The sequence below is a fragment of the Urocitellus parryii genome, chromosome 3 (assembly GCF_045843805.1).
Source record: "Urocitellus parryii isolate mUroPar1 chromosome 3, mUroPar1.hap1, whole genome shotgun sequence".
Taxonomy (NCBI): Eukaryota; Metazoa; Chordata; class Mammalia; order Rodentia; family Sciuridae; genus Urocitellus; species Urocitellus parryii.
Genome location: NC_135533.1, coordinates 46,753,643 through 46,781,089, shown reverse-complemented (window position 1 = coordinate 46,781,089; position 27,447 = coordinate 46,753,643). Strand labels below are relative to the sequence as shown.

The 27,447-nt window shown below is 36.3% G+C and overlaps 2 protein-coding genes across 4 annotated transcripts in view; one reads left to right on the top strand and one right to left on the bottom strand.

Annotated features, from left to right (window-relative positions):
* The window catches only part of Aass (aminoadipate-semialdehyde synthase), a 53,640-nt gene extending 50,739 nt beyond the window's left edge, over nucleotides 1-2,901 (top strand). For all 3 annotated transcript variants that reach the window (XM_026388740.2, XM_026388741.2, XM_026388739.2), the window contains 3 exons: nucleotides 359-447; nucleotides 972-1,148; nucleotides 2,574-2,901. In XM_026388740.2, the coding sequence (XP_026244525.1) occupies nucleotides 359-447; nucleotides 972-1,148; nucleotides 2,574-2,692 (385 nt within the window). In that variant the 3' untranslated portion in view covers nucleotides 2,693-2,901. The remainder of the gene's footprint in view (nucleotides 1-358; nucleotides 448-971; nucleotides 1,149-2,573) is intronic.
* Nucleotides 2,902-11,785: 8,884 nt separating this feature from the next.
* The window catches only part of Ptprz1 (protein tyrosine phosphatase receptor type Z1), a 170,562-nt gene continuing 154,900 nt past the window's right edge, over nucleotides 11,786-27,447 (bottom strand). Inside the window, exons 22-31 of the mRNA XM_077796426.1 lie at nucleotides 26,248-26,411; nucleotides 24,528-24,663; nucleotides 23,022-23,168; nucleotides 20,935-21,028; nucleotides 20,529-20,602; nucleotides 18,773-18,901; nucleotides 17,814-17,960; nucleotides 14,060-14,202; nucleotides 13,213-13,348; nucleotides 11,786-12,014 (exon numbers count right to left, since the gene is read on the bottom strand). Coding sequence (XP_077652552.1) covers nucleotides 11,874-12,014; nucleotides 13,213-13,348; nucleotides 14,060-14,202; nucleotides 17,814-17,960; nucleotides 18,773-18,901; nucleotides 20,529-20,602; nucleotides 20,935-21,028; nucleotides 23,022-23,168; nucleotides 24,528-24,663; nucleotides 26,248-26,411 — 1,311 coding nt within the window. The 3' untranslated portion in view covers nucleotides 11,786-11,873. The remainder of the gene's footprint in view (nucleotides 12,015-13,212; nucleotides 13,349-14,059; nucleotides 14,203-17,813; nucleotides 17,961-18,772; nucleotides 18,902-20,528; nucleotides 20,603-20,934; nucleotides 21,029-23,021; nucleotides 23,169-24,527; nucleotides 24,664-26,247; nucleotides 26,412-27,447) is intronic.

Sequence of the window (27,447 nt, the reverse complement as noted above, 5' to 3'; positions counted from 1 at the left end):
AGATTTTCTGAGTATTCCCCCAATACTTTAAAATGTTTATTCACATAATTGCTGTGTGTTATGCAGGTACACTTAAAGTGGAGCAGCTAATCTGTAATCTCACAAAAAGCTTTTTTACAATGTGGATTTACAATGCATTATTTCTGCTCTGCTGCAAGGAGCAATCTCTGGGGTAGTCTGGGGAGGACTCCAAAAGGTTAAAACATCATCATTTTATAATTTAGGAGAGATCTAGATCTTGGGCAGTTACCTTGCAATTCTGTCCTTTTGAGATAAAATTTGTGACTCTCTATTCTGCTTCCCAAATAAGAACATGTATAGGGCTTGAATTAAAGCAGCCACTTCTTGTACTTTTCAGGTTGGGCTTACTTGGGGAAGATCAAGTCCCCCAGGCTGACTCCATCGTGGACGCCCTCTCCAAGCATTTGGCCTTGAAGCTCTCCTATGGTACGATGTGGGGGTCATAGAGAAGTATCCCTAAGGACAAGTCATACAATAGAATTAGAAGAGTAGATTGCCAGGCTGGAACCAAGCAGTAGAAATAGGGAGAAGGGATGTGAGGGAAAGGATACTTGAGCTGTTTTTCCAGAGTGTGAGGATTTTTAGGTAAGAATGAACTTAAATACTGTGGGAAAGGAAACAGAAATAGCTTTACTATAACTTATTAGGAAATACTCAAGGAGCATTTTTGGAATTGTGTGTGTGGCCTCTATGGTACTGTCCTTGTGACTGCATAGCCAGTGATCATGACCTCAACAAAAGAACATGATCAGAGTTTTAATTTCCTTGAGTTTTTTCCCCTTGGTTTTGGGTCTGAAAAACAGTAGGATAATGGTCTAATGACCATATGCAATGGGAAGGAAAGTTTGTGAGAGGAGAAGGAGTCAAGCAGGAAATGAGACATAATATTTGAGTTATAATGAGTTATTTGAGTTATAGTGGCATTTTTCAATGTCTGTGTTTATTTTAAGGCCCTGAGGAAAAAGACATGATTGTGATGAGAGACAGCTTTGGAATCAGACATCCTTCTGGACATTTAGAAAATAAAACTATTGATCTTGTGGTTTATGGAGATTGCAATGGCTTTTCAGCAATGGCTAAAACTGTGGGGTTACCCACTGCCATGGCAGCCAAAATGTTGCTTAATGGTAAGTTCTGTTCACTCAAGGGCTGATTCTGTCTTCATATCACCTTCAAGTCATTCAGTGCTGGACATCAGATAATTACTCTTGAGCATAACACTGGCATTGACTGAGAGTGAGCTATCTGAGAAGATCCCTTACTGGGAGGTCACCATGTGGAGAGGGAAGAGTAGGCTTTGGAGTAAGACCTAATTTCCACCCAGCCCAGTCATAAGATAGTTGTGATGGGTTATCATTTACTCAGCACCTCTGAGTACTTTCTTCATCTTGAAAGTGGGTATTGCTATCCCTAATTCATAAGGCTATTGTCATGTTTGAGTGAAATAACATATCAATTCCTGCAACATACAGGGACCCACAAGGGAATGTTAATTTCTTTCCATTATGAACCATAGTTTATTAACTTTGTATTTCAGCATGTTGTCTGTACTTAGTATTTAAGATTATGGATGCTTCTTGATTTACCACAGGCTTTCATCCTGGTGCACTCATTGTATGTTGAAAACGTCTTAAGTTGAAAATGCATCCACTACACCTAACCTAATGAACATTAACTTAGCAACTCAGTTTACTGTAGAGTATCAGGTATTCACTCTGGAGATCTCATGGCTGACTGGGAGTTGTGGCTGCCTGCTGCTGCCCAGCATTGCATGAGAGTATCATATGGCATATCACTAGCCTGAGAAAAGATAAAGATCCTAAGTATGATTTATATCACATGTGTCTATTCCATATAAATACATTAATTTATATTGAACACACCATGATAACGTTGAAAATCCCAATATGTCAAACCATCTGAAATCTGGAACCCTCTATAAATGAATTCAAATTTTAACTCTCCACTTTCCCCTTATGATCACATATACATTCAATAAGCATTACCTCTGAATATGATTAAGCATTACCTCTGAATATGATACTCCATTTGGTCTGTCTGAAAGAAGGAAGGGAGTGAAAAAACATCAATATGTGTAAATGTGAAATAATGAGCAAACATATCTACAAAGCATATCAGATAATGTCAAATTAAACTTCTCACTTGGTCTTCGAGGAACCACAGTGAAGAAGCTGTAAAGGCTAGGGTCATCATGGAAGTTATGAAAAGTGCCCAGACTTCCTGTTTCAGCCATCCTAACAGGTACTAGTGGTCAAATAATCAGATTGGTTTCTCTTCATTCTGGCAGGAATTAATGCAGTTAATGACACTGAGTTCAGCTATGTTTTCAATCCAAACTTCGTCCCTTTTTCTTACAGTGACTTGACAAAGTAATGGTCTAGCAGGGAACATATAAGCAGCTGTTTTAATGTCAGGCTTCTGACCATCTGTTATGCTGAGATTATTGCTGGGATGATATCTTCCCTTATGCTGGGGAAATTAACTTTTAGTACCATCTTTGAAATGATAATCACACTTTTATTTTCTTCCAGGTGAAATTGAAGCCAAAGGCCTGATGGGGCCCTTCTCCAAGGAGATCTATGGGCCCATTTTGGATCGGATTAAAGCAGAAGGCATTATATATACTACACAGAGCACAATCAAGCTATAATTGGGAATTTTATTGTTTTTATCTTCCCAAACAACACAACTCTCAACGTTTGTGTGATAAATATGATTGTTAATATGCTATTTTATAAAGTATAAAGCATGATATATTTTGATTAAATTAATACAATGGCTTTTGAAATGCAAATCTCTATTTTAAAATGAAATTTTTTTAGAATAGGAGAATGTTTGTCATTACCAGAGAAATTTAGTAATTCTACCATGTACTTTTTCATATATATATATATGTAAAAGTGATAATTATCATATGTTAATTTATTATGCTTCATTTTTCTTATAAGAACATATTTTCCTATAATCAGCAAATGAAGTTTTACTGTTTTAATCAGAAAAACTTCTCATATACTTATATTTTTATATTTTAAAGTGATTGTTAGATATCTTTAGATTACTTATCTACAAACCTTTTCAAAATGTTATTTTGCGCCTTTTTTTGTAAAGTTATCATTTATTCAGTGAATGCCATTTTTAATTGCTTTCTCTGGAGTGTTTGGAAAAGGAAATAGATGAGATTTAATCACAATCCACATTGATACCTTCATTAGGCACAGAAAAATTATTTAACAAAATCCAGTACCCTTTAATAATAAACACACACACATACTAGTAATAGTAGAGCACTACCTGATAAAAATACATTTATGAAAATGGTTTGTATCATGCTTAATGATGAAAAACTGAATGATTTCTCCCTAAAATCAGAAATCAGACAAGGATGTTTACTCAACCTATACTGGAGGGTCGAGCCAGGGCAATTTAGACAAGACAATAAATAAAAGACATCTACATGGTAAAAGAAGAAGCAAGCTCTATTTGCAGATAATATAATCTCAGGCATAGAAATCTAAAAGTAATTCAGAGAAAATCCAAAGAGGGACTTACAACAAAACAAAACATTAGCATTAATAAATGAATTCGGCAGAGCTGCAGGATACAAGAATAAAATGCACAAATTGATTGGTTTCTATAAAGTATCAATGAATGAACTAAAAATGATGATAAGGAAACCACTTTCAACAGCATCAAAAAGAATAAAGTATCAATAGAGTTGAGAGTCCAGAAATGATGCCTACATTTTAATTTTTGAAAAAGGTGCTAAGATTATTCAATAGGGAAATGATATTCATCAAATGGTGATTAGAAACATGGATTTCTACTTGCAAATGATGAAGTTAGATCTCTTCCTCCTACCACACACACACACACACACACACACACACACACACACAAACTGAGTAAACATGGACTTAAGACCTATATATTAAGAGCTACCTCAATAAAAGTCTTAGAAGAAAACAGGCATAAATCTTCATGATTTTAGTTAGCAATGGCTTCTTAATAACATCAAAACAGAAGCAAAAAAAAAAAAAGATAAATTGGACAGAATGAAAGTTATTTAAAACTCTTTTGCTTCCAAGGACACTATCAAGAAAGCAAAAAGACAACACTCAGAACTAAGAGAAAAAAATTGTAAATCATTTATCAGCCAAGGGAGGAACATGTAGCCAGACTATAAAGAACTGTTATGACTCAATAACAAAAAGACAAACAAACTAATTTAAAAAATGAACAAAAGAATTGAATTGATGGTTCTTCAAAGAAATATAAAGGATCAATAGCTACATTAAATATGCTTAACATCCTGAGTTATCAGGAGATACCACTGGAATCCACAATGAGATACCATGTTGAAGCCACTAGAATAGCTATACCAAAAAAAAAAAAAAAAGAACAAGCGTTGGCGTGAACACCAAGACATTGGAGCACTCAACTCTGCTGGTGGATAACCAAGAGAAGTGAAAACATATGTCAACACAAAATCTTGTAGGCAAATGTGCACAGCAGCATTATTCATAATGGCCCCAAATTGGAGCAAGTCTAAAGTTCAACAAAGTAAACAAATAAACAAAATGTGGTATGTCTATACAATGGAAAAATTACCCAGTATTTGAATGAAGTAATCAAGTACTGATACATGATACAGCCTGAATGAACATTGAAAACATGCAAAGTGAAGGAAGGCAGAAAAAATAGCCCATATATGGTGTGGTTTCGTTTATATGAAATGATCAGAATATGCGAATCTATATATAGAGAAAGTAGAGTAGTGCTTACCTATTGTTGGGGCATTGGGAGAAAAATGGAGGGGATGCTAACAAGTATAGGGTTTTCTTTTGGGGTAATGAAAATGCTGGAGAGTTGATTGTGGTAATGGTGGCACAACTCTGAATCTACTAAAACCCACTGAACTGTACACTTTGTGTGAGCTGTATGATATGTGAATTATATCTTAAATTGTTATAAGACTACATATCAAATAAATTTATTTGCTCCTTTCGGGAAATTCTCTTGCCTTTAGAGATATAAATCAATCACCTGTTCCACCATTATTGACTGTGCTCACATCCCTGTATATAGAACAAACTGATTCTGCCTTTAGAGTAAGCAGGTTCTATACAGGGAGGGGACATATGACAACCAAATGTCTTCTGAGCTATGTGAGGATCAAAATTGATTAAGGTCTGGTACCATCTGTCTTAAATAATATGTGAAGATCTCTATTCCATTAGTAAGACCTTTTTATTAAGGATTTTTAAAAACAACAATACCATGTTCGACACAATGATTTAGAAAATTAAACTTCTGTCACATTGATTCCACCCTCAATCTGGGACAGTGCCAAGATTGATTGAGAACTGGGGAACTAACATTTCCGATGGAGTGGGGGAATCTGTGAGTTCTCAATATAACTAACTGCTTTGGGCTTTCTGATAACCATCAGTGATAAAGAGGGTATGACTGACAAGATCATCTAATGTCAGTGTTGGTGGTAGTAGTCAGTAGAGGAAATGTCAGTAAGCTTGGATAAAGCTAGATACAATTGAACACTGAACTGGCTCTAGTGCTTGCACCTTCCAGATCTTTCTGCCTCTTTGGTTTCTTACAGATAATACCAATAAAGCATTTGTATTGTCCAGTTTTCCTTGTTCTAGACTTGTTAAGCACTAGATCACACTAGACACAATGTGACTGGTCCTGTGATACATCAGTCTTTCCTTCTCCAAAAAATTTGAACAATAGCAACTCACAAGATGGTTATAGACATTAATGAGATCATGTAAGAGAAATGCCTGCCACCTGATACATGTTCAAAAGTGTTGGTGTTCTTCCCTTTTTTACAATGACATTTTTGCGTGATGTTTATGTTAAGGTTAATGAGATTTTGACTTGAGATTTTTTTTCAATGTTTAGAATACCTTTGGAAGTTTCCTCAAAGACCCATGCTGTTCAAACAAGCCATAGATGTATCTGATCTATAATGAAGATCTTAAAGTGGTTGTATAGAGAAAGAACCAAACCAGTCATTTGGTTAAACCTCTAACTTTACAGTAGAGAAAATCTGTCTCACAAAGTGAGAAGGACAAGATTTAATATTGAAACTAAGAGGGCTTTATATTGACAATATTAAAACTAAGCAGACTTAATATTGAGACTAAGACTTAATATTGAAACTAACAGGACAAGACTTACTGTTGAAACTCGATCATCATTTGAAGACACCCAAAATACTTAATATAATTTGGAACCTACCTGAATTTATATAATGTCTCTTAGAGTGAACGACTTATCATGGCCACTACTAGGGCACCTTTTTGAAAATTAGATAAACGCATTATTTCTACAAGACACTTTTCTGTCAAAAGAATTATCCAAAAATAAATAATTAGAATAAAAACAATTTACTCTTTTGTGATAGAAAATCATCATAATATAGACAGCTTCAATGGCTATGACAGGGTTTTTTCCTCCTTAGATGTTATGTACAATTTGCAAAGTAATGCAAAATCTCATCTTTTTTTTTTTTTTTTTTTTTTTTTTTTTTTTTGCACACTGTCTCTTTACAAGGCTCACATTTGTTGATTGTTTGAAGGGCAGCTCCATTTACCAGACCTGCATTCCACTGGAAAGGATCCAGTGAGAATAACTGGCTGTTCTGAAGCAGTATGTACTTGTCACTGATAGCTAATCTAATAGCTTCCTTTCTCTAGTTTTGTTTTAGTGTTAGTACTCACTCTTGACTTTTATTAATGAGAAAGAATTATAAAATGTAGTATTATGAGCCCTAAATTGTTACATGAAGGGATTACATCCCTCCAACTTAAGTTGTTGGTTTAGTAAGATAGGTTTCTAGTGTTTTCTAGTTTTATGTTGGTCGACAATGTATATCATGTGACTGGATAACAAATTCAAAACCCTGGGGAACCCCACTTCCAACCAGAGAGCCTCATGAAGCTGTGTTGATATTGCTGTCATTCTTTGATTGATTGAAGATGATCCTGGGAAGCTGCCAGACAATTAGCCATACTCAGCTCCAGTGATCCTAATTCATTCCCTTTGAGCCTTTTCCAGGGTGAAACTGGCATGAGGTAAAACAAGCCCTCCAGAACCCCAATAGCTCCAATAAATAAAGAATACTGATGGAGTAGCAAATTATTGATGAGAGAGAGAGAGAGAGAGAGAGAGAGATTGATTCATTCTCCTTGGCTGAGAGAAATACTTAAAAGGAAGTAAGAGTCAAATGGGAGTTGGTAGAGGCAAGAAACTAGAGTAGATGCTGTGAAACATGAAGAAGAACAAGAGAAAAGATGAGAGAATAGCCATTTGCAAGGGCATGGATTGACAAAATAGCTTAGTAATGTTATTTGGCTGTCACAGTACTTCTATTTAGTTTACAGACTATGAAATTTGAGATTTAACATTGGCTAAAATTGTGCAAAGGGTTCAATATGTAAAATACTTACTGAAAATGGTAGTTCCATGCAGCTTCTTATCCCATCTGTTCATAAGTTAAATGTTGATATTCTTCATATGTTTCCTGTCCTCTGTTTTCTTTCTTTGCATACATCTCCCCACTCTGCATGTATTCTATCTTTGAATATCATCTTCAATATTATTTATGTCTCTAATGAATCCCAAACTTTCTCACCTAAGCTTTAGACTATGATGCAACTACCTCCTTCCTGGTCATCTGGCTTTCCTGGATTCCTTCAAATCAGGGTATATTTCAGATTCTATACTAATCACTAGGGTTTCTCAGTGGGGCCATTCTAGGAATTTTTCCCCTAAACCAGTTCTTCCACCTGATTTCCAATTTCAGGAAATGGTAATCACTATCTCCCTGATTATGCTTCCTAGTTAACTACTTGTACCTAGTAATCCTGATGTTTTCCCTTCTCTACTCCCATGTTCAACAAATCAGGACTTCTCCATTAAATCCCTTGGCTCTATCCATATCTCTCTCTACCCATGCACACTAGTCTTCTTTAGTCTGCTGCTGTATTTTTTGTGGATCATTGTGTTAACTTGTTACTTGGCTTTTCTTGTGTTCAGAATCACTCTCCATTCTCTGCACTTCAAACACATTAGTCTTTCAAAACTACAAATAGAGTTATGTTCTTCTTTTCCTAGAACCCGGCAGGTATCTCCACATTTCTTTCAGGATAAAGCTCAGACTCTATTAGATCTCTAGGGATCTGCCAAAATTCTCCTCCAATATGATGTCTCATGACTTCCCATCTCCCTGAAAAATATCATCCAACTCCAGAATTCTGTTCACCTCCCTCAACATCTCTTTCACTATTTTCTCATGATGCTTCTTTTACCAGAGATGTTCATCTCCCTTTCCCTTTATTGGGCTTCAGGTAGTAGCTTAGTCACGTTGAGATTTTACCAGCCTGAGTTAAGAAATTCTAGAGGAACTTGCACTATTTTTTTAAAAAAATAACAAATCACTCTGATCTAATTGACTAGAAGCACTTGAAAATATGTGAAGAAATTTTAGTTGACATAGAAATGTGAGCAGAGTGCACATGAATGTTGTGGGTTAGGGCCTGAGATAGTAAATTCTTACTGGAAAATACTCGACCATGACCAAGATTGACTCTTACCAGCGCACCTGCTGTATTCACACCTTCTGATGTCCTTCTGACAGTGTCTTTACCCAAGGGCTTTCTTTGGCTATATGCACAGCAGCCTAGAAATACCAGCTATTGGGAACTCCCCCTTCCATTCTCTTCAGTCAATTCACGGAGATTTATACATTTCTCCTGAGTTTTTTGGATGGCATAACTAAGATGTGTATACTTCTTATTGTCTCCCAGATTTCATTAGTGAGGTATTGTTCTAGTGGTCTATCTAAGTAACTATTGTAAAAACACAACTTCATGAACTGTTTTCCCTTCCTTGGCTCATGTCCCTACTGACAAGTATTTTCTACCAAATAAACTACTTGTACTTAAAACTTTATCCCAGATTTTGCTTCCCTGGAAACCCAAATTAGAGTTTATTATATACTCCAATATAAATTGAATACCTATGATGATACCTGCTTTAGTAATAATATTTATATATTTTTTTTCATTGTGAGTATTCAATATTGTCACATTAAAAATTATTTGAGTCATGCTGGGGTGGCAAAGGTGGAAGTGGAGATAAGTGGGGAAAAAGATAGGTTTTTGCTTGTATGTAAGAAAAATTTAAGTTATTTTTTAGCATTCAGTACTAATGCTAAAAAGGCAATTTTCTCTATCATTTGTTGCTTCTAAGAGATCTTGTTGACATTTTCTCATTGCATGAGTGTGGGAAAATAACATCAGTTTATGGCATCTGAATCAGCTCCAACTATTGAAACCATTGTGTCAAAAGAAGTTGAAATTGCCTTAGGGTCAATGATATACAGGGCTGATGTAATTAGCTTTGTGCTTCTAAAAGATTTATTTAGATGCAGCTTTGAGAATGAGTCAGGGAAGGGGAAGAGGGAGCCATGCTCTAAGGCTACTATAGTAGAGGAAGAAAGAGAGAATACTAAAAATAATGAGTGGACGGTCCCAGCAGATTTAGACATTTCTTCTCCAGACTGCTGAATCAGTGTTTGGAGCAAGGAGCAGAAACCTTTCTAGACATTGTAAGAAAAAGGCATATAAAGCACTAAGATGAAGAATTTACACTCAAGCTTGGTCCTATGGTGAAAATTTATTGATATTGCTTGAGGACAGTTGTAAGCCCTCAGAGGTGTTGTTGCTATAGAGCAGTAGTTTTGTTCTCCAATTTTAGATTGCTGCCCTCCCACCCCACAAAGTTTCTGACACAATATGTCTTAGATGGGAAGACAGGACATGCATTTCTAACAAGTTCCCAAGTACTGTTATTTGAGTATGGTTTCAGTATGTTCCTCCAAGGGTCCATATGTTGGAAGCTTGGTCTCCAATGTAGTGATGTGGGGCTTAGTGTAAGTTAATTAGGCCATTGGGTTATGTCCTTAGAAGGAATTAATGCAGTTCTCATGGAACCCTGGCTAGTTCTTGAGAATGAATTATAAGAGTGGCCTTTCCTTACTCTTACTTCCTATCTCAACCTGTGACCTCGCCTTCTCAAGTATGGTCTCTCCATGTCATCCATGATGTGAAATAGCCAAGGGGGCTCTCACCAGCAGGTGAATTGATGAAACCACCTGATCTTGGACTTTCAGTCTCTAAGTCTGTGAGCTAAATAACCATATTTTCATCATAAACTACTTGGATTCAGGTAACTCATAGCAACAGGAAACAGAAGAATATTCCATTTTGTGCTGATTGGGACCTGTACTTTGAGAAACATTGGCTCAAACAAAACTTCTCTGGTTTCCTGCTTTGACCCTTGAGCATGGTGGTCAGTGTCTTCCTTATTAGAAGATACTGTAAGACAGTACTGGCTGAGGCAGGAGATTGCGTCTAGTATCAAATTCTCTTTATTACTCGTTAGTAATGATTCTCTTTTCCTACACTTCAGTTCCACACAGGTTTTAGATGATGATTTGCCTTGACATAGGACCCCTTAATCTTTTTCCACCCTAGGATTTATAACCTCCTATTCCTGGTTTCTAACCCCCTGTCTGGCTTGACCTTTGATTGTATTGGAGTCTCTGACAAATCTGCCAGATTCTAATCCCCAGCTGGGAGCTAAACCAAAGGTTCCCAACATTTGTTGCAAGATAGTATCCCTAGTTTTTCAGTAACATTTTCATAATTCCATGTCTAATCTTTTCAGGCTGTTCTGACAAAATATCACTCACTGGACGGCTGATAAACAACAGCAAATTACTTCTCACAGTTCTGGAAACTGGGAAGTACAAGATCAAGAACATGGGTTGTCCTCAAAAGTGCAAAAGTTTGTAAGACACAGCTGGGGATCACAGCACTATAGACCCTGTCCCATCCTCCAGTCTTATTTTCACTTCCATCATTCCATTGGTTCTCATATCTACAGTGTCCTGGCACACATACCTCAGACAACATTCCAAGAGTAAACACCAACTGATGGCAATATTTATATTTATTTTTGCAATTTCTTGGATAAAAACCATTTAAACAATGTTTGGTAAGGTGTTATTCTCATAAAAACATCTTTTGAAACAAATGTATTTCTATTTTTCACAAAAGTTAAAATTACATGCTGAAATAGAGTTAATTACTTAGCACATTACGAAATCAGGAGACTTGTAGAGTAAGAATAGATAATGAACTACACATCATTAAACTAAACAATTACACTTAACTAGAAAACTGACTGAGTAGTAAAATATAAAAATCTACAATTATAAATATAAATTTGGTCTGTGGAGACACTAGAGCAGTATTTACAGTAAGTATTAGATTATTCCTACTTTAGGTGAATACTGCAGTTGTAAGATGTTGAATATCACAGGGAACAGAGTGGTTTATTTACAGTCTACTATATTAAAAGTTATATTTCTAGCAAACCTGATGATTGCTACAAATACAGCTAAAAATTTGACACTAAAAACAAACATTATCTATAGTTGGGAATTCCTAATATCTATAAATTGAAATTTTCTGTTAAAATCAATATGGAAAAAAATACAACAATTCCATTCTTAGAAATACTGTAAAATTTAATCATTTTAGTCCAAACATAATAAGTGAATGACAAGAAGTCTTTTTAAAAGGCACACATTGTTAATTATGTAAATTTGGCAGTAGAATCCTATGTCATGAAAGTTACTGTCAAGTGAGGAGAAGTAAACAAATAACAGAACTGGACTGATTTTCCTAATTTTAGAAAGAGGAAAATAATGCTCAGATGTGGGCTTCCCCCACTCTTTAGTGTTAAACTAAAGATTCTAAGCTCTCAGCTATATTTCCATCAGCCAAAGCTGCGCCATTACTGTCCAGAGAGGTGGATGGATTCTCTTCCTGCCTTGTGCTGACAAGGCTGAGGACCACTTTGTAGAGAAACTGATACTGCTCCTAGAAAACAGAGAGGGAAGTTGTAAACTGGAAGCTCAGTGAAAAATACATTTGTAAAAAGAAGGACTATTTTCAGATAGACCATCACTGATTGTAGTAGGGCATTCTGTTTAGGGTTTGCTATACTTAGCAAAGGTACACAATGTTTATTAATGTCTCTTTATGATTATATTAAGGTAGATTTTCATTTAGTGAATACTCATTGACTTAGAAAGTCAATCCTCATACATTTGCCAATGTAAGTACTCTGTTCCTAGTCACTTGCTTCCCTGAATCAGAAAGTTATGTAATGAAGTTCCATTAACTTGTGGGGAAATGCTATGGCACTAGGCTGCTGTAACTTATTCACAAATGAATTGCTTATTCTCTCTTCTGCAGTTGCAATGAAATCCAATGATTCTGTTTATGGGAGTTCTCAGCTGCAATATGCTGTCAGCCAAGCAACCCATGCAGAACACAGTCTTTCCACCAGATCTATTTACTAAGCACTCTTCACACCCTCTTAGCCTAGCTGGTCCTACTCTCTGCTCCGAGAGAAGGTGTGTGCGTGTTCTGCAGTGATCTAGTATAAGGTTCTTATCATAAATGGCCAACAAGCTGAAGGTCAGCCTATTATTTTGCACTCACCTAAACTTTTCCCTTAATGTTATTTGCACCAAGTTGCCAATTGTATTTCTACTCCATTTCCACAATAATAAAAACTTCAAAATTACTGGTTGAGAGTGGTTATCAGATATGCTATGTCTCCTCCTTGAATGCACACACTTCATTTTTTTTTTTTTTTTAAAGCACAAAGGTTCACCCATTTGTTAACTTTAGAGACTGAATTGGGCTTGTGGAAAAAGCCAATGGTTCCAACATGTAGTTCTCTGTGGTCTATCAACTGTTCTTCGAGGATAAATAGAACTTGAATTCCAGAAAAATAACCATTTATTTTGCTGGATAAATGCATTTGTGGGTACTTCAAATGCAGACATTTTTGAAAATTATAATAAGTCTGGTAAAAAGTCTGGTATAAGACATAATTTTTTTTAACCATCAAGTTTCTGGAAGACACAGCCTTGTAACTCAGCTTGAAAGCCACATGTTAATGCTATCACTCAATATGATCTTTCTTATACACAATAAGATTTCCACAGTCTCTAGGAAATAAGTAGTACCTTCTAACAAAAGTTTGGTTCACTACTCCATTACTTACAATGTCAGCAAAGACTCCTGGCCTCATCAAATTGATCATCTTGGCTACCTGGTAAACGTCCACAGAATTTTCCTTTTCTAGTTGGTGCATAAGGGTTGTCAGAGCACAGAAAGTTCCTGCTGTCACTCCTCCATGCCTTGGAGGAAAGGGGAGGAATAAAAACACTCACATTTGGAATTCACAGAGCAAACAGCCTTGAAAATTTTGCAGTAAAAACAGAAAAATTTAGTGACTTGTCTCTACTTTTTGGTGCATAGAATTATGGTTTAATTGGAAACATTGCCAAATGTTCATGACATCAGCAATGAGATACTTAACACAAGTTTAATATTTGCTTGTGCATTTGTTATTTTATGCTATAAAAGGCATCGGCAAAAAATTTTTTAAAATGACTTGGCCAAGATTATAATATTTGCCTATTTGCATATAATTCTAGTATTTTTGCTTGTTTGTAACAGAAATGCAGAAAAATCTATTGAATAAAGATTTCTCTTTCAGGTAATAAAAAGAATATCAATTTTATTAGTGCCTCAGGAAATTGGTGGCCGAAAAATATCCCTATGGTTAGGTATTTACTGTAAAATTCCCACTCTGGAAACAGTCTCATCACATAGAGTTCTCAGCATAAAATGCAAGATCAGATTCTCAGGATGGTGCACCCAACTTCTGCCTTCAACAGGAGCTTGAAGTGAAGTGACAAGTGTTCTGTGTTCTCTTGCTGAAAAGAAGCAGGCAATGTACCCTGACTGAATCATCAAAGTTAGCCCAAAGCATTAGGTTGGCTGGAAGACAGCAGATGCGTTCACAAACCCAGAAGAAACGGGTGCAAAACAAGTGTGACACTTACTCATCATGAACAATCATGGGCCCATCCCTGTTGGCAGCTTCTTCTTTGATAATACTTATAAGTTCAAAAGTTTTACTAATGGGGCTATCTGGATTTGGCCATTTGGGACACTGAAAATGCCTCACTTCTAGTACATAATCATCCTGTGAGAAGAAAGAACAAATTAATATATTTTGTTTTAAAAAGCAATATTGGTTATAGGCAGTTCATCATATTCATGGTGGAATAACTGGGGAAAATAAGGAATAAGTTAGGCAATAAAATCCAATGGCATGCATGAGTGAGCAGCAACAGCTGCAGCACATCCCTTACCTAGGAAGGAAGAAACAATTGTGGTGCCACATTTACTGTGTACAGATTTAGTAAGTTTTTTTTTTATTTTAAAAATAAGACTATTGATGCCATGCCAATGTTGACAAACCATGGAAATATGTACCAAAGATGTTATCTGTGCTGCTCAATTTAAAGTTAAAAAAGAAATCTTCAGTGCTAAAATTTGTTTGGAAAATACCACAGACCTCTGAAAACACCAGCAATACTCAGACTTCCCTAAGGAAAGGAGGAGACTTGTGCAAGACAGTGGGAAAAGGCTTGTGAGGAGGGCAGAGAGACAGGTTCAATTCCAGTCCCAGTTCTATTTTTTGCTCAAGAGTCTAAACAGACATGTAACTTGATTAAATCCCTTAAGCCTCTGCCCTAGGTTTCCTCAAGTGTACTGAATTAAATGCTACATTTAAAGTCAAGTACCAGAACCTAAATTTTGTATGGCAAGTGAAAAAGTGCCAAGACAGTCAAAATATTACCAAGAAGAAGAAGAGGATGGAGAATTAGCTCATCAGATATTGTAAGTTATTATGTGCTATCTGGATGAAGACACTATCATTTTGGCAGAGGAACTAAGAGACCAGTGGAATGAAATAAAGATGCTAGAAACAAGACTATACATAGATAGAAACTCAATTTAGGACTGAATGGATATGTGACCCAGGGTCAAGAATTACCACATGCAAAATAAAGAAACTGAATCCTTGTTTCATTTCATGAAATGTAATGTAAAAAATCAATTCCAGGTGGAAATATAAAATATTTCAAAATGATGCAGAAGATTATCTTTAGGATTTTAGGTAAGGGGGGATTTTAAACACAAATTATGGCTTCTTTAGAAAAGAAAAGGATTATTAAATTTGTGTAGATTAAACTTAAAAATTCATTTACCAAAAAAGATCATGAAAAAGCCCCCCTCTTCCCCCCAAAAAATCTAATCGCAAACTTGGATAAAGTATTTGCAACATACATATCTGAAAAAATTTAGTGTCCAGAATATCAGTATATCAAGAGACCTTCAACAAATAAATAACTGAATGATAAAGAATCTAGTAGAAAAATGAGCAAAAATTATGAACAGCACATTAAGATGACATCTCAATGGCTAATAAACTTGTGTAAAGACAATCAACTTCATTTGCAACAAGAAAAATGCAAACTCACACCACTCTACAATGCCATTTCATTCCCACCACAAGCAGTGGTGGGGATGGAGAAATATCAGATCATTCATACACTCCTGACAGATGGGAAGAACCACTACTTAGTAAAGCTGACACAAGTTGAAGATACTCATATCCATTGACCCAGAAAATGGAATTTCCAGGAATAGGCTAAAGAAAATGTTGCATAAAATATGTGTAAAAATACACATACTAGACCTGTTTATGATAGCAAAACCCCAAACACAACAAAAACAACTCCAAACAGACAAGTAACAGCCCAAATGTAGAACAGAAAAAATATAAAATTTTATAAACTGGAATATTAACAACAGAAGTAAGTGAATTTGAGTCATACCCAAATACATGGATAAATGTCAGCAATGCTATAATGAGGAAAAGTCACAAATCTCTGAAAAACACATATAACTTACATAATGCTTAAAAAAAACTAATCAAAATAGTGCTAGGAAGACAACAAAAAAGGGTGAAAGCATAAATGAAATCAAGAGGGCAATTAACTAATTCAGGAAGAGACCACTTCTGAAGGGAGGTTATAGAATGTAATGTGAGCCTGTGAGAAATGTCCAAGGTCAAGGACATGTACTTTCTCTTTAACTCAGTGGTGGGCACACAGTTAATTTTCTGTTTCATTTTTATGCTTTGAGCATACATAAAATGTTCTTTTAAATATGCAATATCTAACACATTTGAAAAATCGCCACCATGATAAATAACATCTCTAGCTTTTGAGTTCAGTATTTGAATCCAAGCTTTCTGGACACCATGAAATAAATCCTGGTCTATTCAGTGTAGACTTTTGCCTCTCTACTGACCTCAAATGCTGTGATATTTGGTGGATGGCACTTATAAATGTCTGAGGGTCATGTAACTACCCACCTCAGTCTTTACTTCTCTCTTAATCATTGTTTTAAGAATGTGGCCCATCCTTTGATCAGGTTCCTGGGTGATTAAGGTGTGGATAGCAGGTGGCTTCTACAGATGAGAGGTGTTCAATGGGGTGCTAAATTGGGGCATTCATGCATGAGTATTCTTGTTTATTTTATACATAATATTAGGAGAAAAGCTGCTGATTTCCCAAGGCTGAGTTAGGCATTAGACACGATCAGTGATCAGGAATTGGGAATGGCAAGATAAAGGTATCTCATGATTTTTATTCTTGCAATAAGCTTTTATATTAACTGGGGAGAACAAATGGGAGGAAGGCATGAAAGAGGGCAGACCTGAAGGTTTTGCTAACATGGTGAGGGTACAATCCTAGGTAGAAAGTAGCTTAGGATATTAAGAGTTGCTTCCTCTCACTTTCCAATCAAGGAATTTAAGTCACTTTCCCACAGCCCCATTGCTCATCAGCTGGCCTAGACTCAACACATTGTTTTTCTTGTTTTCCTTAATCAAGTAGGATACTATTCCACTGATATACTGTTCACATTATTAATCCATCTGTATCATTAATTATATGCATTTTGGTCATCATATATTTAGAGAACAGGAAACTTCTCATACAGCATATATGGTTTACCAGTTTCAGAATTAGAGTAAAACAAAACATTTAAACTGTTTAGAAAATGACTGATTTTTTTTCCTGAGATGATACTCTGAATCTCACATGCCTAAATCTCATCAACTTTTAGTATTCCATTGTAACTCTATGTAAGTAATTATTGACAAATAATCCAATAATAGATATATGCCATGTAAGCAAAGTTTATTAAAACAACATATTATCTTGTTGATAGCAATAGTGTCTTCTAGATAACTGAGAGTTTATTAAAATAATCCTAGATTATTGTAATGAACTTTTTCAAAGCATTTTTTTAACTTATCAATTCATTGTATGCTGGCAGAACAGTTAAGTTTGGATGGGTAACATTTTCCCTGTTTTACTTAGGAGAATACAAGATAAGAGTCTGTCTTAAAGCACAAAAATGAGAACAAATAAAATTTATTACTGTATTACCTTCAACAAAATTTCTTTCAGCAACAGAGTGGAGTAAAATGGAGAGTTTTGATTTCTTATGCATATAAAAGTCAACAGTTGTATAGTTTAGTAATGACTAATTGCTTGATTCTGTAATGATTCTGAAAATGAAAGCTCTCAGAAATGGAATATTGATTATCTGAGTAAATTATCTCAAATCATAAGAATTCAGAAGCCTTTTAATTTCTAAGAAAGATCCTTGAGTCAGCATATGTTTATAAAACATAGGTAAATGAAAACATTTGTCATGTAACTGTGTCCATACCTGTGTAGCTTCTAGAATAAAATCTTGAATTACAAGTTTTTCCTCATTAGACAGACATTTGTGTTCTTCAGCCATAAGAGTGACCTTAAAGCTGTCACAATTTATAGGCTCATCTTTATTTGGCCAGTAAACAAATTCATCTTCTGCCTGGAAAAGTAAAAACCAAAGAAGAGTGTAGGTTTTAGTAAAATAAAGTCTCAAAATTCAGGTTCTAAAATAAAATTAATTGGTTGAATCAGTTCAAATTTTACTTTGAATCGCGAAAGTCACTACTGAAATCTTTCCAATGTCTTAAATCAGATTTATGTGTGAAATAAAATATTACACTCAAGAACCACAATTTTTGCTTTGTTATTTTTGCCAATAGCTTATTAATGTCTTATATTACTGACAAGTGAGTTAGGGAGATTTAAGTAAATTTTAAGAGCTTAGCAATTTTCTAACTTCATTTGATAACTTTATAAATAAGAGCTAAATAAGTATATATGCAAGCCTAAATGAAATATTAATTTAGTTTTAGTTTCTGGGTTGTCTAAACACATAAAAAGAAGAATGGGTGTGTTTTGATTTTCTGATACTAAAAAGCCCTACATATACTAGATCACTTTATTCCAAATGAATCTTTAAAAAAAAATTAAGGACTTCCTTAAGTTAAGGGAATCTCTGAATTTCCTAAGAATATAGAGTGACATCATTCATGGCTACAATTCTAATTTTCTTAAGTAGTGTCACAAATACACATATTGAAGTTAATTTTATCTACTTTTATTTAAATGTGTCCTTACAGAAAGGAGAATGTAGAACCAAGCAAGTTCAACAGAAGGGAAGGTATGATTCCAATGATATTAGTCTATTAGTTAAAAATAAAACTACTTTGCTTGTTGGTGTGGATTTCTGGCTATTGGGAACTATTATTTTCCGTGTAAGGAAAGAACTAAAATATGAACTCAAGGACTTACCATGTTTTGACCATCAGGGATCATAACCACCAACTGGGCATTATGATCCCATATCATTCTCCAGAAATCCTTGATGGTATGGAGAAGAGGGTGCTGGGTGATGATGAATTCATTGCTCTGGTAATAACCCTACAAAACCAAAGAAAATGTAAAAAGAGACCTGGCATATGTTGTTATTATGGCCAATGCTTGCTGGGAACTTCCTATACGCTAAGTACAGACAGTTTTCTTCCTCTGAAGAAATTTACTCTTTAGGACAATATTATGAGACAGGAACTATGATCCCCATTTTATAGATGATTAAATGGAGGCATAAGAAGTTAAGTGTCATGGTAAGTTTAAGAGCTGTAGTCTAGTTTACCTATCACCTCTAGGAGCAGACTTGCCAAAATGGCATGTGGAATGTGTTCCTACATTAGATAGAATAATCTATAGCAGAATTTATAATTATCATTTTCCACAAACTCCAGTGTAAGAATGCCAAATTGTACACCTACAACAGGACACTTTCCATGTCCACTCACCCTGGCTGCCTTTATAAAACATGAATCGGATTTTGCTGCAGAAACCTGGAAATTGGTATCCTAGATTAATCACAATTTCCATGCTATTACTTGTTAAAATCAGGGCTCTTCTGGCTCCTGCTCTGAGTACCTTCAGATCCCATCTCTACCCCCCTGATGGTGACCCCTCACCACACATCTAAATATTTCCTGCATGGATATTCTTCAATAATATTTTTGTTGGATAAATAGTACAGATGTTTGGAATGGTAGTTAGGGGCCTTTAGTCTAAAGCCAAGCTCCGTTTGAAGGTCACACAACATCTATGCTATGGCTTAGATATGAAGTTCCCCGCAAAAGCTCATATGTGAGACAATACTAGAGGGTTTAGAGGTGAAATAATTGGGTTATAAGAGCCTTGTCCAAATCAGTACATGAATCCCCTGATAAGAATTAACTAAGTGGTAAGTGAAGGCAGGTAGGATGTGTCTAGAGGAGGTAGGTCATTTTGGTGGGACGTGTGCCTCTGGGGTAAATACGTTGTATCTGATGAGTGGAGTTTCTCTCTCTGCTTCCTGATGTAATGTCCTGAGCTGCTCTCCTCCACCACACTCTTCAGCCATGATGCTCTGCTTCACATGGATCCCCAAGGAATGGAGCCGACTGTCTATGGACTGAGACCTCTGAAACCATCAGCCCCCAAATAAACTTTCCGCTTCTAAAATTGTTTTTATCAGGTCTTTTGATTGCAGCAGCAAAAAAGCTAACTAAAACAATCTACTCAAGCACCTGTCGCTCACACAGAGTATCTAAATGCAGAAGGAAAATGTTTCATCTTTAGAAATCCAGGTCCCCAAACAAGCCCTGTGTGCAGGGCTAGAATGGTGCTATATATCTGGAGCGATAATTTCAATAAACTTGGGCTTTGCTGAAGCAGGTGCATCCCGGGTCTGCCAACGGGCTCTGCACTGAATGAAATGGAGCCTCTTAGGTGGGCAAGTGTGAGTTTTATGTCTACTTATCAGACCTGAATTGTGAGTTTGGGTTCCTGAATATCCCCATCTAGGCTGCTTGGGGTTCTTCAGTCCCAGCACACGAAGGTGTGGAACACTGGTACTCCTATTTGCTGCAGCAGCCTGTGCCCTGCAGTCTTTGACTTGACTTATGCCTACTAATGGTGCTGCCCCTTCTGCTGCCAACCCACTCTGGTGCTGATTCTGCTAACAGTCTCCCCAGGGATGTCTCTGACTTACCATGATGTAGGAGGCATTGATGTAGTCCGTGCCTTCCCCACTCAGGGACGAAATGCCAACCCTGGATCGTTCCACTGGAACAGAAGAAAATTCATTACAAAAAAAAATTCTCACAGCACTGTACCATCCTCCCTCAACATCCAAGTGCAAAATGTATTTCCCCTGATGGGTGTCTGTGATCCGTAAGCTATACATTAAAATATGTTTTGCATTTAGATAAAAGGAAGATTTTGTGAGTCTTTTTAAAAAACAGCTACACAATAGGTAAAATTACAACAATACAGTAATAGGTCTAACATATAATCAGAGTGAATGACACTTGTCCCAAGGAATACAAATATTGGCAAATTAGTTATAAGACTTTTATTGTGAAAAAGTTGATTTTCCCAGATTCAATATAACTTACCAGGGATAATAGAAGAAGTTCTGTTCTTTTCCCTATTGCATTGTTTCAGGGCTGTAGAATAGTCACTCTGCTGTATATTTGATTGGCTCAGGAGCTGAGTAAGGGGAAAGTACAGGTTGTTTCATTTAAAGTCACCAAATAAGCAAGCATGCATGAACATATGACCTGAACAACATGATACTTAATATGCTGGATTGATTTTTTCCCCAACTATTCCTTGAATTAAACCTGGCACTTTACACCAGGGGAGGTAGAAGAAGCAGAGAACCCTCACTAGTTCACCTTTCAGCTTCAAGAGGATCTTCCTCGTTGCTTCCTCTACAATGTGTGCCCTGTTTCCTTTACTTAAATCTAACCAGATGTTGGGAGGCGAATTACATCGTGTGGGTGTGCATGGATATATATGTAGGTAGTTAAATTCTATTTATTGCTTCTACTGCTATTTAATACTGTGATACACAAATAATCTACATTCTCCTCATCTAGTCCCCATCGAGAGCATTTGAGATATTTCCAATGTTTAGCTATTTCAAGCTTTGTAACAATGAATCTCTCTTTCATGTTTCTTATTGTGCATTTATGTAAGGGCTTCTATAGTAAATTAGCAGTCAACGATGTTTAATTTTTAATACTCATAACAAATAAATAGATATAATAATTGTTTCAAGGAAATTTTTCTTTGAATAAACTTGAATGAATATTTTCTATAGGACAGTACACATACATACTTATATTTCCCTATTTATCTTGCTAACAGGAAAGGGAGTCAAATTTTATCTCTCATTTTCTTTGGACCTTACATTTTTTTATTTTCACACTGGATTATTCTGTTTAAACCATATCAATTATTTTATGTAGCTGTGTAGGGCTAAATCATATTTAAATGAGAATTCTGCTGAAAGTAAGCGGCATACATTAAAATTAGGCCGTTAGGATGGCTCTTCATCTATGCAGAAGCCATCCTGACAGGCTGATTTTAATGTTTTACATCTCTATATTGTCTGTTTTGGGAATCCAAACTGCATGTTTTGTGTTTTTTGTTTGTTTGTTTTTTTTGTTTTTTCAACAAAAGCATTTCTTTATGACTCAGTTCTGGCTAACCAAAGCATTTGTGTTCCTGACAAGATGTTCTAAGTTTATCATCTAACCCAGTCTTCCTCTTACACCCCCAGGAGCACAGAAGGTATTGATGAGAAGGCAAAGGGCCTGAGGGAGTTCATAGTGGCTAACACTTTTTGTTACTGGCTGGGGAAAAGAGAGAAGAAAAAGTAGAATCTCAACATTTGTTGACTCTCCTGGGTTTTTTTCAGTGTCTTCCCAATTCTTCTTATATACTCTTTCTTCAGAAATTGACCCTGTTTCTCCAGGAATCCTGAGAAGTCAGAGGATAGTATAGAAATAGCGTGGAACAAAGTAACAACCAACCTTCACTCCAAAAAATTATGATTCTGCAAATCCTCCATTCCCTGCTGCAGGTCTGATAATACCTGCTTTCCAACTTCTCTGCTTACTGATTTCTGAAAGCCAGAGAGCTAGTGTCCTGGGAGGATGGCATCAAACAAAACATGACCTCTCTCTGGTGAGCTGCCTCCAGTTAGGAGTGGGAGAAACTGGGGTTGAATAGCTATTGTTCTGGTGTGGCCTGCTCTGTACTCCAAGGGTTTGAAGTGAGACACAGACTTTTCCAAAGAGCAGTAGGAACAGCCTGAGCCACAGCACTCATGTTAAAGTGGTCTGTTTTTTTTTTCCCCTTCAAGTCAAAAAGAGCACTTATATGCTTTGTATTATGAATTCTGTCTGTTCATTCTGTTAGGCTCTATACCCTCCTTCCCTAGACCATGTGTGCATTTATAAAAGTTAGTCTAGGGTTTCCGAGAACTTTTCCTCTCGCCACTCAGAATTAAGTTTCTCCATGAAATTTACTGTGTGGTGCTATAATCTGTTGTAAAGAACAAGATGATTCAAACACAAAGCTATTGCACCAACAAAACCCTCAACCTGTCCTCTTAGCCTTAGTCAAGTAAAATGAGAAGATATGGAGACAATCAATTCTGTGGTGACAACCAAGAGGCATCCAGGGAACTCACCTGGAATTGCTTCTCCAGTTTTGTTTTGCCGGTTGGTCCTGGAATGAGGAGTGCATTAACATAGGCGTGAATGTGACTATCTGGCACCTCTGTTTCTTTACTGAGTATGGCCTCCACCAGAGTATCATGAATGAAGACATACTGTTCCTGGCAAAACAATGACAATATAAACATTACTTCAGATTTTCTCATATGTATCTAGGTATGAAACTGGTATCCTCCATTGACAGACAAAAAGAGTTTAACAAAATGGTGGTAGTGGGGACATCCCACAGAGATTGTTGATTGACATGGCAAGAAGTCAGATAGAGAAGAGGAGGTGACTCAGGAAGAAATGACCTATTCTGTTCCTAGCTTTTTATATATCATACATTTTCATTTGTGAGTAGAAAGGAGGAAGATTTGGAGAGGCAAAGCAATATCCTCTGTGACTCCTTGGAACTAGACATTTTATACTTTCCGGAGGGCTTTCCTGACTCACAAACTTTGGATGGACTTGCCCTTTTCCTTTCTAACCACTCCAACTCTCGTTGTAGCCCGCCATGTACAATTTAGTTGGATTTTGACTACAGTTTTAATAGTTCTCTCATATTTCATGTATGAAAGTTCCCTGGTCTTTTGTGACCCAAACATCATTCCTTGAGGGGAGTCTGATTTGGTTTTGAAGCCCACTTAGACATTCGTTTTCTGATTTTGTTTTTCAAGTTCACATCCCTGGGTTTCAATTTCAATTTATTTTTATTTAGAAACTGCGAGAATAAAATGCAGATATGCAGACTCTGGCCTGTGTTATATATGATCAAATTACGTGGAACTAAAAAAAAGCTTGAGTGTCATTCATGCTTTTTAAACAGAACATGAATCCATTTGCTTGATATATGTATGAATAATTTGAGGATTTTGATAGTGGGATGGGTATTGATTGTTCCACTGATTCCTTTGTTACTAGTGTCATCCTAAAGATATTCTTCAATTGGTCACAAAACAGACAAAACTTAAATGACCCATCTGTAACATATCTGTTGTTACCTGGTAATGTGGATTGAACTGTGTCTCTCAAAAGATACATCAATGCTCTAACTCCTAGTACCTCAGAATGTGGCCTTCTCTGTGCACAGGATCATTGCAGATGTAATTAGTTAAGATGAGGTTGACTGGAATAGCATGGTGACTGGTTTCATTATGAGAAGAAGGAACTCTGGACACAGAGGGATGATACCACGTAAAGTCTGAGGCAGGGATTGGAGTGATACCAAGAAAGTTCCAAGGCCATCAGAAGCTGGAAGAGGCAGGAAGGGATCCTCCCACATGCTTCTGAAGGACCACTGCTCTGCCAACACCTTGTTTCCAGACTTCAAGTCTCTGGAAGTGTGAGCTAATACATTTCTGTTGTTTAAGCCACCCAATCTGCATAGTTTACTATGACCACCTTAGGAGATGAACACATCTATGTTTTAATGACCTTTCCATACCTTAAGCAAATAAAGATATATTTTTAAACCATACCTCAGTTTGCACCAAATAATTTCTTTGTGAACGAATGTGTTTTAAGAAGCCAAATACGTTGACAGTTCCCTCATGCTGAATCTGTTGCAACATACTATCTAGCACAATATATGTGCCTGTTCTTCCAACACCAGCACTGAAAGAAATAGGTCAATGTAAAACATTATTGAAAACAGATTGATTAGAATACTTTCTTTCCCCAAGCAAATAAGCCACATGATAAATTTAATAACTTAATCTTGTAAACATTTTAAGGTTAAGCACAGTAATTTAAGCAACAAATTTGAAAAGTTCGCTTTTGAAATTTGTTGTTGTAGATGAAACTGCAAAACACCCTATTTCTGTGTCAGACTTTTAAAAAATCAACAGTATTATTTATTATTCATTATAGATTATACATTGAAAATAGCATGTATCAGAGCATAGCAAACAGACATTTAATCTGAGAAAAGCATTAACTTTTCTAAATTCTGAAAAGCAAAGGTCCTTGGGTCTGTATTGTCAGGCAGCCATGTTTACAAAGGTTTCTGCATTCATGGGAAAAAGAATTTGATGGAGCTTTCAGCTGAAATATCATTTCAGTGAGATCGTGAGGATAAAGCATAACTCCAGTCATTTCTAAAGGACCATTATCCATCAACTTCTTCAAAGCCTCTATCGGGGAGACAGAATTCATAGACAGGGATTCTTTTCAAATGTTCCAACACGTAGGAAGTGCTGGAGTGGAAAATTAGCACCTGCTTTGCACAATAGCCTGGGCCTTCTCCATTTGTTAAGAAACAATTCCTGACCTTCAGAGCTATTTTTCCTATGTTTTCTGGTTTTCCTAAGAGTATCCTCAGGTGAAGAGATTTAAAAAAAAAATCCTCAAGATCAGTCTCAGAAACTTTGTCTGAGAATAGCTCCTGAGATAGGTAATTAGACTGTGTCAGATAAACTGTATACCAAAGGAAACACTTGCTTCTGCAAAAACCCAGGTACTGGTTTTGGCAAAATACTGCTTGTAGGAATGAGCTTGATTTTTGTGAACATAAAACTCAGTACAGTCAGCATTCTGAGAATATTACCTGCTGTTATTTTAACTGAGAAATATTAAATGAAAGCATCTATCTTTTTTTCTTTTCCTTTGTAATGTTAGTCTTGCTATTTATCAGCCCAATCTTGGAAACCCAAGTTCTTGGACAATGATAAATTGTTAATACATTCATATGTTAGATATATGTTAGAAAGAACTTAGTAAAAAGAGAAAGGGATTTTGGTCTAAATTGTTGACCAATATATTCAAGTTATTTTGTCAAGTTCCTCAGAGTCTGAGTGCATTGGATTCTGTAATATAAACCTGGCATGACAATTCTACAACAGAATCACTCTTAGGAATAGGACATGCACCTTAATCATTTTTTATCCTGTGGTGTTATAAGAAATATTTAACAACAAAAATGTTCTGCCTGCCTCACACAGTTAATAAATTCCAATCCGGCAATCAAATCAAATAATAGACATCTTAAAAAATACATGGTGTTCTGAAATGCTCAGCAATCAAATTCCAAGTCTCAGCATTAGCATTTCCTAGTGATCTGTACTTATGAAAATGGGCATATAATTTCATTCCTCTCATTTCATGAAATCATTATGGTTTTGGCAAAATTTTGTCCCATCAATTTCCTTTTTGTTATCATAAGCAATTCTGTAACTTCAGAAGCACACTTCTGAGACTCACCTGCAGTGTACCACAACAGGCCCCACAGCATGGCGCTTGGCATGGGCTGCCTTTCTCACGAAGGTCAGCACTGGCAACGAGTACTCTGGTACCCCCATGTCAGGCCACTGAGTGTAGTGATATTGTGTGATCACGCGCCCACTGGGTCTTCCTTTCTGGGAGCCCTGGAAAAGTTTGGACAGCTAATGACAATAACACGCACACAGAAATGCATGCACACATGCACAATTCTTAAATATCAATTCAGGAGTCACAGCCTGACACTGGTTTTTATAATGAAGCAAAAAAGAGCGCACTGCCATTTGTGATGGTCAGTTGCATGTGCCCACTTGGCTAGGCTATGGTAGTCAGCTGCTGGGTCAAACACTAATCACAATAGATGATGTTGTGAAGGTATCTTTTTAGATGTGATTAACATCTCAATCTGTAAACTCGAGTATAGTATATCACCCTCTATAATGTGGGTGGGACTTATCCAAAGACTAATACCTTAGGAGCAAAGACAAGTTTCCTGAAGAGGAAAGGATTCTCTCTAAATACTGCAACACAGAAATCCTGCCTAAATGATGCCTTGATGAATTTCAATCCTAAATCACAACATCAACTCCTACTTAAATTTACAGGCTACCAACATTCCCTACAGATTTCAGAATTGGTAATTCTCCAAGACAATTGAGTCAATCGTTAAAAAAATTCAGGGATCTATTGATCTGTCTATCCATCCATCTGTATGCCCATTCATCCTGTTGGACCTGATATCCTTGAGAATCCCCCCAAATACACTATTTTTTCTCTTTGTTTATTTCAATTGCCACTCTTTTTAGCTAGATGTTGTGATTCTGTCAGGGCTATCCTATGAAGAGGCACATGGGTCAAGAATTTTGGTTTATGTATCATATCACCTACAACCATAGGCACCATAACCAGTCTGGCTTTAAAGCCAGAGCTGACATTTAGGTACTTGAAAGAAGCCATTGGGATTGAAGTGTAGCTGTGATAAGAACTTTGATTGCTATATATATATATATATATATATATATACACACACACACACACACACACACACATATACACACACACATATATTTATGTGTATGTATGTATATGTGTGTGTATTAACCCTTTCTTGGTTAATCACTCATTTATTTAAGAAGAACTGAATGATTTATATAATTGATGACATACCTATCATTTGTCTTG